An 11299-nucleotide genomic window follows, 5' to 3' on the forward strand; every position below is an offset into this window, starting at 1 on the left:
ATTGAAGATAATTGAGATACAAATGATGCATATGACTGAGATAACCTGTGAGATGACACATATTTACTAATGGGATATTTAACTTTGGCTTGGAGGTTTGGTTCGTATTTAACTGGAGGTTGACCACGGTTAGAACGAGGTGAAGAATATATTGAACAGTAGTAGACTTAGTGTTCGGTGTGATGGTGATCTCACGCAGACAAGAATCAATTCCATGATCAATTTCATCTAAATTAGTATTATCAGAGATAGGATCAGAAGGTACCTCTGAAGAGTCAAGCTGAACTTGTGGAGAAGATTGAGCCAATTGGTTATGATCAGAAGACACTATATTATCCAGAAAAGAAGGGTCCATATTTAGGATTGGCTCACTTCTTGCAGAATGATCCTCACACGATAATTTATCTTCACAATAAACATAAAAAATTTCACGCTCATTAAATGTCACATCCATAGAAATATAAAATTTCTTTGATGGTGGATGGTAAGCACGATAACCTTTTTGAGTTTATCCATACCCAACAAAAACACATTTGATCGCTCGTTCTTCAAGCTTTGTATGTTGATGTGGGTGTAAGTGAACATATATAACACATCGGTAAATAAAACTATGGGAGGAAGGATACAATGATCAGACAACACATCAAAAGGCCTTCGAAAGTTAAGCACACTAGAAGGGATTCGATTAATTAAATAAACGACAGAGCTCACAGCCTCACCTGTAACGCCCCGGCAACTCACAGGGACCATCGACTGCCCCCACAGATCACCACCAGGCTTTCTAGTGTGCTTTGTCCTCACTCGCACACTTTCTGGGAAAACTTTCCAAAAGGTCACCCATCCCAGAATTACTACAGGCTAAGCACGCTTAACCATGGAGTTCTTATGAGTCAGGCTACCGAAAAGCAAATGCATTTGGTGATATGAGTAGCCAAATCAATCCATTTAAGTTATCCTTCAACCGTATAGTCCCATACCTATACAGTCTCTAGATCCCTCTCATTCCGGTGTATGTTCGATTCATCCATGTACCCCTTCCACTCGAAGCCTGCCAGGAGCCGCTCCTTGTCTGTGCCCCCTGCACCATGCCTCTTGCACCGGCGTCACTCCCCGCCCTCGTCAGTGCCCGAATGTCACATCACCCAATAAATGAGATGGGACATTACCATCTATCAAAAGTGATCTTGTCACCCCTAATATATGTCTATTTTTCCTCTCAGCCACTCCATTTTATTGTGGTGAATAAGGATATGTAGTTTGATGCAAGATGCCTTTAGAGTTCATGAACTCTATTAATTCAGTCTTAAAATATTCCCCTCCATTGTCTGATTGAATGACCTTAATAGATGTGTTAAATTGTGTAACAATCAGATGATAGAAGGAACGAACCACATCACTTTTATATTTAAGCAAATATACCCAGGTTACCCGAGTACAATCATCAACAAAACTAATAAACCATTTTTTTCCATTATGTGTAGATTGCGGGGCAAGGCCCCAAACATCTGTGTGAATTAATGAAAAAGGAAAACCAATTTTGTTATTGCTTAAAGGAAACACAACACGATGATTTTTTGCCAAAACACAAGTTTCACAAAAAAAATCAGAAATATTACATTTATGAAATAGTGATGGAAATAATTTTTTTAAATAACCAAAAGAGGGATGTCCCAACCGTCTATGCCACAACCAAATTTCCTTTTTGTTTTTATCTTGTATGTGATCGTTCGCAAGACAAGCCAAACCTCTTTTATTGTTTGATTGTGAGACATTTTCAAGATAATCATTCACTCTCTCTACCACTAGCAATCTTCTCCTTGGAATGAATGTTCTGAAAAAGACAATGGGTTGGGTAAAACAAGGCAACACAAGAATGTGATTTGGTTAACTTGGTGACGGAGATAAGATTACAGTTTAATGTAGGAACAAATAAAATATCAAGAATCGATAAGAAGGGTGAGAGAGATATAGTACATATACCTTCAATAGGAGATGAGACCCCATTGACATTAATAATAACAGTTTTAGAACAATAGAGGAAAAATTAGTAAATATATAAGGATCACAAGTCATATGATCATTAGCACCTGAATCAATTATCCAATCAGTACCCTTAGTAACAACAGAAAGATTAAGGGCAGAGTTAGATATACCTGACTTGGTCACAAATCCATCAGCAGTAGAAATATAACTCTTGGAAGTAGCGGAAGTTCCAGAATCATATTTCTTTGATTGATTGATTGTCATCAGAAGAAGCCATCAGAAGAAGCCATCAGAAATATTCAATGAAAGAAGACACTAATTCTTATATTGTAGAGGATATCAGTATTTGGCTCTTGATACCATATATATATATATATATATATATATATATAGGGGTTTGCTAACGCGCGTACGCCTGTTTTTCAGTTGGTACGTTTTAGCAATGTGTACCGGGTTTTAGTAGACAAAAATATCCTTATATATCATGGATTTTAAGTTTTAAGGTTAAGGGTATTTTAATAATTTTCATTTTCAAAACTAAAACAAAAAAAACCCCAAACCCTTACTCACCTCTCTCATTCCTCTCAATCCTTTCTCTTTCATCTTTCTCACTCCAATCTTTTTTCTGTCATCTCTACTGTAGTCCCAATTGAAAAAATCAAAAATTTCTCTCAACCATTTCTCTTTCATTTTTCTCACTCTAATCTTTTCTCTGTCATCCCTACTGTAGCCCCAATTGAAAAAAATCAAAAACACTTGCCGTTAAACAATCTTACAAAAAAAAATGATTTTATAATGAGTTTTCATCTTATAATTTTTGTCTTATCTAATTTTATCCAATTTTCACAAGCATAAAGGAATTGGTAATTGCCCTGGAAAAAAATCAGAAATACTCGTTGTTAAACAATTTCATACAAAAAAATGATTTTATAATGATTTTTTATTTATAATTTTTTTCTTATCTAATTTTCACAAGCAGACATCAAAGGAATTGGTAATTGGCCTGGAAAAAATCAGAAATACTCATTGTTAAACAATTTCTTACAAAAAATGACTTTATAATGAGTTTTCATTTTATAATTTTTGTCGTATATAATTTTATCTAATTTTCACAAGCATAATGACATCCAAAAGAATTGGTAATTGGCCTGGAGGGTCTTTTTAGAGATGATGATTCAACATATGCAGATGATGAGGGTTAGTGAAGATGGTGAAATTGAAGAGATCTTGAATGAACCTTTGCCTGAAGGTGAATATGTCAATGACTCAACTCTTTACAAAGGTAAATTGTTTAAAGACAAATGTTTCTGATTTTTTCAATTGGAAGATGACAGAGAAAAGGTTGGAGTGAGAGAGATGAAAGAGAAAGGATTGAGAGGAATGAGAGAGGTGAGTAAGGGTTAAGGGTTTGGGGGTTTCTTTTTTTTTTTTAGTTTTGAGAATGAAAATTATTAAAATACCCTTAACGTTAAAACTTATAATCCATGATATATAAGGATATTTTTGTCTACTAAAATCCGGTACACATTGCTAAAACGTACCAACTGAAAAACAGGCATATGCGCGTTAGCAAACCCCATATATATATATATATATATATATATATATATATATATATATATATATATATATATATATATATATATATATAAGGATCCTATAATTCTTCATCTATTAAAGGAATGACAAGTGTACAAATCTGCACAAATTATAATAATATCTAAATTATAATTAACAAATATTTGATTGCCTAATATCCTTTAATAGAATATTTGACATATCTTAACATGGGTGACAGAGAGGATGAAGAGGAAAAAGAAACAAATTACATAAATGAGGAAGATGAATTAGGATTAGATGATTCTTTTTTATTTTTTTATTTTTTATTTTAATTTAAAAATAAAATTATTAAAATACTGGTATATTTAAAAGGGAGTGAATCTTCCTGCACCTCCCTCACCTCATCCTGCACCCCCAAATTTACCTATTTACCCTTTCTTTAATAAATAAATTAAATTTTTTTAACCCCACAAAAAGTAGTCACCGCACTTTGAAGTGCGTTTTGCATTTTGTAGCCGCACTTTGAAGTGCGGTTATTGATATTCCAGAGCATGGTTTTTTTTAAGTTAAATTCCTGCAATCTTTTTTCCAATTTTTTACATGTTTTTTGATATTTTTTTTATGTTTTTGTTATTATGTTATTATTTTTAATTTAAATTTATTGTTTTATGTTATGATTATTTATTTTAAATTTTTTTTTCATGGATTATGCCTACAACACGAAGTGATCAAACCACAGATTCAATTAAATTCAAAGAAAGAGTGTTACATATATTATGTTGAATTAAAAAATTATCTATATTAAAAACGTCATTTTTTCCCGCATATCGAAGTCCTACGTTTGCCGCAGATCGAACTGCGGCGTGCACCTCCAGCGAGCCGCACATCGAAGTCCGGTTTGCGGCGTGCACCTCCAACTACGTTTGCCGCAGATCGAACTGCGGCATGCACCTCTAGCGAGCCGCACATCGAAGTCCGGTTCTGTAAGTTTGCCGCACTTCCAAATGCGGCGTGCACCTCCAGCGACTGCGGCTCTGATCCTTGCCGTGCCACTTCCAAATGGTCTTATACTAATCATCATATTATTTAATTGATTTAATTTTTTATATTATCGTATTAATGAAATCAATTATATACTTGATATAAATCTAAGCTATTCTTCTTCATCTTGTTTCCTTCTTCTGTCCCCATTTGAAATGAATGCAGCATGATGGTGACCTCGAGGGAGTTTGACGGTGGAAGGAGAAAAGATATATAATATAAATTTAGAGAGTGAAGTAGTTATTGTGCAATGGTAGGTGTTAGATACAGTGCTCCCAGGTGGCAAGTGTTTAGTAACCGCACTTCAAAGTGCGGCTATAAAATGCAAAACGCACTTCGAAGTGCGGTGGTTACTTTTTGGGTTAAAAAAAATTAATTTATTTATTAAAAAAAGGGTAAATAAGTAAATTTGGTGGTGCAGGCTGAGGTGAGAGAGGTGCAGGAAGATTCACTCTTTAAAAGGTATGTTTTTTTTTATATGAATGAAAATTTGTTTATCAACTAAAACTTAATACACCTTAAAATGTAGATGAAAAAACGTTTATATAAATTAATAAACCCATTATATATATATATATATATATATATATATATTTTAATTTTAGATCTGTAGTTATTAGCGACTGCTCTTTCTTCATCAAATATACGCACTTAGGGTTTCGAAATAACTGCGGATTCAGGTTTATCAATGGCAACAGAACCAAAAGCTGCCACCGACGATGTCAAGATCGATCTCTTCGAAGACGATGATGAATTCGAAGAGTTTGAAATCGACGAAGGTAAATATCAGTAATCTCATCCTTTCTTTCGATTCCCGACTAAGTTCTCCTTGCCTCTGTTTCAATTTCCATTTTTTTGTTTATTCGTCCCAATATTTGTAACACGTTTTGAACTTTCACATCGATCTCAATTTGTTTTTCCAGTTCCTTGGCCTCTTACAAACCGAGTTTTTTTATTGGAAAAGTTGTTATTATCCGATTTTGGCTTTAATTGTTGTTTCCTTTTTCTTCTCTATTTATCTGCTGATATGTTCTTTTTGACTGTTAAAATTCTTTCAAACAATATGTTTTTGTGTAAGATTGGAGACAGTCAACGGATAATACAAACTATATGTTTATAAATGCCGAATTACTGAACTCCAACTCTAGGTGGTTTTATTTATAGATGTTTAATGTATTGGTTATTTGTTTCTGATCCTTAGACACTTGAATTGAGATCATAAACATAGTGGACCTAATACCTGTTTTATGCAGTAGTTAATAGTATTTCGTACTGTGTTGATCTTTACTGTATTGCCGATGGGAGTAATCCTTTATAAGAGTAAATTGCATTGTTCGATTCATTGAAGAAACATATCTTTCTAGTGAAGCTTTTGTGTTGCCATATCCTTGGTATTCCACACGATTCTGGCTTATTTCTTTAAATCCAGGGGAATATACCGATTCACAAAATCTGTCTCCTTTTTTTATGTATTTGTTACGTGGGGTTTTACTGTCTTTCAGTTAGAAAACAACGAAAAGTAGACCCAAAGATCCTTCATCCTAACCTTGCCTTTCTCAGGTCTAACTGGACATAATACACAGACAATCAAAGAGAATGCACTTATTTAAGTGTCATAAATCTAGAAATTCACATGAGGTAGGATTAGCCCATCTTCATTTGATGGATCTCTGAGGAATAACTAATTGAAGGATATAATGCACGTCAAGTAAATGCCTGAATTAATGACCATTTTGGTTTCCTTGAGCCTAGCAGAACTATAAGTATTCCAAGGTAGTCTAAATTGTAAGATACATCTTAAGTAGTTGGAGTTTGTTAAGAGTCCATGTAGGAAACCTCAACAAAAACTCTGTTATGTAGGATAGTGAAATCTGTTGCTTCATTTTTTTTTTGTCCATTCGAACCCATCATAATCTCTTCACCCAACAAACTACATTTCATCTTACCAGCAATTAGAGCTGCCATCCTGACACCGTGTCCACAAAGCCGTTGCATTTCTGCCGCAAAGCAACATTACCTTCATTAAACCCACATCTTAAACCTACATGGCTTACCTTCCGACAACAAAGCTCCCTCTTTGTCTTTTCCCATTCTCTGGTAGTAGTATTTGATTTGCTTTTCTTGCCATTTCTTCTCTAGGTATTCAGGCAGTTTTTCTAGTATATAGCAAATATGAGTTTATTCAAGTAGCCACTGCGTATTCGGCTGAATCTTTCTATCATTTAAAGATTTATCTGCAATACTTCACACAAAAAAACACTTAAAATTAGTTGATATTTATTCATTCTTGTCTATAGGCTATTAAACCTTTGCACTAAAAATTCCTTTCCATGTCGGAAATAATAGTGCTCAGATTTGTATTAACAGAAGAAATGGGTGAGAGAGAAAGATGGACTCGATGAAAGGACTTTATGTTTACAGCAGATTTTAGGGGCTCAACCCTAGAAGCCACCCAATTTATGTTCTGTTTTCTTTATAAAATGTATAGAATATGGACTATGACTCATGGTATTAGAGTCTACGTTCCAAACATTGTTCGTCAATGTAGTTGGTTCTGTTTCTCGTTTGTAATAAACATTTGGTTCATTATTGTTGATGGTATTTGAAAGTTCTTTGGGTATAGAGAATGCTAATTCAACACTTGTTTGGGGTTTGGGTGTCATTCTAATGTTTCTTCTTTATGTTGCACTTTTTTGTTTTACAACTTTCAGAGTGGGATGACAAGGAGGAAGGGAAAGAAGTGTCTCAACAGTGGGAGGATGATTGGGATGACGATGATGTTAGTGATGATTTTTCTCTTCAGTTAAGAAGGGAGTTGGAGAGTAATACTGATAAGAATTAAACCACGTGAGACTTGGGTGCTTGATCACTTGGAAGGAGATCTATGCTTTGTTAGGAAGGAAATGTAAGAACATACGGACATAATTTTCTATTCTTTCCTGACTATCTGCTTAGAAGTTATTGAGTGTTTGTACATTAATCAAATTCTGCATTATTAGGTGTAGTATGGCTTTAAAAGTTGACTTAAAACCTTGAATTTTTCGTTCTTATTTTCATTATGGGGTTGGGTAGGCGTGCTTTTTTATGTGAACCATTCTTGCTAATGGTGCAGTTAGTTGCACATTTTCTTGTAGCTCCCGTGTTCGAAGTAGGAACTAATCAATGTAAAGCCTGAAAACATACACTAATCGAGGAAGCACTTTTCAGATAACTTAATTACATACTTATCCGTTTTAGTTAAAAGAAAAATATAAAGAAAGGTACAATTCAGTTCAATAAGCTTAAATAAGTTTTGCTTAAACGCTCCCCGAGTTTGACCTTTGTTCATTAGACAAAAATTGATGTGTTTAATTGTTATAGTTTTCATATTTTTAATCTGAACAAAACCACAAAGAACTTGTATTTTTGTGATTTTAGATTTTAGTTTTTCTAAGAAATTACTAAATGATAACTTGTAACTCACCTACTGATAATTATTATTTAAATTATTTTAGACTAATTTGGCAAGGACGTGTAAAAGGAGATAAGGAAATTAAAATCGAGTTTAAGAAGAAAGTGTTTGATAACATTTTCAGGGCTGACTCAATGTAAATTACTACTTAAAAGTCTTTTTGATACTGACATACTACTAGAATGCTTGAGTGTTGAATATTTAAATGAGTTAACTATGTTTTTATTATTTTTAAATTATAATATGATTTTTATTTTTATCTATCTTTTAAACTATAATCTTATTAAGTTTTCTTACTTAAGAAATGAATGTAGTCTTTAATGGTAATTGTTTTTTGGCATAAAACCCAATGAATCACATAAATGTTGACATGATGATAACTTGTGAATTTGTCATTTGTTACGTGAAAATAATTAATTTTGTTGGATGAAAATGACTACTTAACATGAAATTTGTGATAAAGACGGACATCAAATTAACATTATAGTTCAAGTATAAAAACATAATTAACATTTTTAATTTATTATCAAAACATAATAACATAGTAACTACATTAATATTCCACTAATATGAGGTTTAATAAACCAATACAATCTTCAAGGTTCATCATGTTGAATCACCTAATAATCCAAGTTGACTGAATTCAATTTAATTAAATTAAATTTCATTTATGATTATGGTAAAATATGATCCAATATGCACCAACACACTTTTATATGGATTTAGTTTATGATGATTTCAGACCAAATTCAAAATTTATATTTGAGTTATGAACAAATTGTGATTTTTCTTCATATCTTAATTTAAATAATGACAACTTATTAATTTTGTTGAAGCTTTGGATTAGCTTTTGTAATTATATTATTTTTATTTATATTAGATTGAATTTAACATAAAACTCAAACAATTCTAAATCACCTTTAAGGAATATTTTTCTTATAAACTTTTGAGCAATGTTTGCATCCATTGACGCGAAAAGCAGCTATAGATTGCAGGAGATCCACATGATTTGTTTATTAATGATTGACATGGCTTTCCTGTTGTAAGTTGAATAAAAAACAGATCTAAATAAAAAATATTATAAATTACTTCCACCTTTAAAAAATTAGTAAAATACACATTTAAAACGTTTTACTAAATGTAATACTAGTCGTTTCTTTAGGGAAATTATTAGCAGTTGAAATTATAAAATAAGTTCGAGATACTCATACTTAAAAAAATACCGTGGTATCAAACTAAATTTTCGAGGCATTTTCCAACTTATCACCTATTAACATATTTCTTATAAATGATACATATTGCTTAATACGACTAAGATAGAATGTGATGATTTATCTATCAATAAGCATAGTGGAAACGATAAATCATAGGTATTGTAGATTTTCACTTAACAGTTGTTAATGGTCGTTGATAAGAGCATTTTATGTCTATATACAATTGACTAAGTCAAAGACAAGTCACATGATGATGATTTATTCCTGTACTAGTAGAATATTGACAGCATAACAAAAAGTCTTAGAAATAGGAAATTGCAATTATCGACGGAATATCTTCAAACACCATTATCTATTATAATATCTATGCTTACTTAATTAAGACAAAGATAAGATAATGATTTATCTACCACATTACAAGATCAAGAATCGCCAAAAATCTGAACATAACAGTGTACATTCAAGTACCACAACCACATCACAGTTACTGCCCAATCCAAAATACAATGAAACAACCAGTAACAACAGGCAAAGCAACTTGTGTTGATAAGATAGCCCGAAAAAGACAAAAGAAACATTCACTATTTCGTTGGAGTTCATGTTCTCTGGTCTCAAAATCTGTCTGGAAGGATAAACATTTCATATAAACCAACCGAATAAAAAAAAGGGATAGTTCATGATTCAGCAATGAAATTACTCTGTTAATCTAACAATCAGAGCTAAAAATATGAAACATTGAAAATATGTGTCTCTGTGTGTGCGAGAACATTATTCAGATGAAAATTTTGGGCACAAATTCACCTAACCAGACACACCAGACACAAAATAGGAGGCACTTTTGAACAGGTCTATGATGTTACAATTTCTACATTCTCAGAAGCATAACTTTGCTGTTCTGTTACTGAAAGAACACATGTTCTGCAAATGGGACAGATGGGTGTGTGGAGAATCCATGAGTCTATACAGTGCAGATGGAAGGTGTGATTGCAATTGGGCAACAACCTGCACAAATCACCAACCTTGAAACTCTCCAAGCAAACAGCACAATCGACAGGACTGCTGCACTCTCTTCTCTCTGCTGATACTGCTGCTGCCTCCTCGTACACAAAGCAAGGAAGGTTTTTGAGGTCGCTAATGTTGTCTTCACCCAACATTCTTTTCATTCCACTCATGTTCTGCCCCTGTTGAGTATCTTCTTCACCAGTATTGTTTCCTCTGAAGACTCTCCCCACTATGCAGACATGGATAACCACCAAAATCGCTATACCCACAAACAATATGATCAAAGAAATCACAATCTCCATCACTGTGATCTTGCCCAGTTTACCTTTCCCTTCGAACTTGGAAGGTCTGATTCTGATGAAATATGTTTACTCCTTAGAGACAACAAATTGAAACTGGGTTCAAACAACCACCGATTGTAGCAACGGTGAACCACTGGTTGCTTTCATCACAGCTCATATTAGATATATATTAAAAAATATACAGTTCAAGATTTATCATATAAAATACATACAGATATATAGATAGAGAGATAGACACTAAAGAAGTAAGGATATTAATTAGAAGACTTGGAATTATTACTATCAATAGAAAAAATAGCAATAATAAAACTGAAAAGTTTTTGCTTTTGGTTGTTGAGTGGTAAGAACCTGAATCAAGTGGCGTCTATAATGTGAAGACCCAATTCAAAGAGTACTCAAGCTCACTAGAATTCAATTGATAAAAGTTATTTAAGTCTAAATTTTAGATTATTTGAGAAAGTTAGAATCAATGGAAATTCATAAATTTATTATTTTTAATTTTTAATTCAATCACTATAAACGTAGAAAATTCATTTTTTTACATTACCTATTCAAAAACAAGTTTTTTTTCTGCAGGAAAATCATTAAAAAATATCTTAAATAGATATGTATTATTATTAGTATGTAATATAAACGAATTATTTAGTGGTTGAGAATTTGAGTTTTGGGAAACTAAACTTAGAAATTATTATTATTGATGTTATACAATCGATGAAAGTATAGTTTTCAAGAAGCTTAATTTTCAA

The 11299-nt window shown here is 32.6% G+C and overlaps 2 protein-coding genes across 2 annotated transcripts; one reads left to right on the forward strand and one right to left on the reverse strand.

Annotated features, from left to right (window-relative positions):
- The first annotated feature begins 5182 nt into the window (after positions 1 to 5182).
- Positions 5183 to 7717, forward strand: LOC108330755 (protein DELETION OF SUV3 SUPPRESSOR 1(I)). Its single transcript, XM_017565289.2, has 2 exons — positions 5183 to 5363; positions 7296 to 7717. Exons 1-2 carry the CDS (start codon positions 5273 to 5275, stop codon positions 7424 to 7426), a joined length of 222 nt encoding a protein of 73 aa, XP_017420778.1. The 5' UTR covers positions 5183 to 5272; the 3' UTR covers positions 7427 to 7717.
- A 2380-nt stretch (positions 7718 to 10097) lies between these two features.
- LOC108331130 (RING-H2 finger protein ATL47) lies at positions 10098 to 10553 on the reverse strand. The gene has a single exon (XM_017565760.2). It carries the CDS (start codon positions 10551 to 10553, stop codon positions 10098 to 10100), a length of 456 nt encoding a protein of 151 aa, XP_017421249.1.
- Positions 10554 to 11299: the final 746 nt, after the last annotated feature.

The sequence above is a fragment of the Vigna angularis genome, chromosome 4, assembly GCF_016808095.1.
Source record: "Vigna angularis cultivar LongXiaoDou No.4 chromosome 4, ASM1680809v1, whole genome shotgun sequence".
In the NCBI taxonomy this organism is placed as follows: domain Eukaryota; kingdom Viridiplantae; phylum Streptophyta; class Magnoliopsida; order Fabales; family Fabaceae; genus Vigna; species Vigna angularis.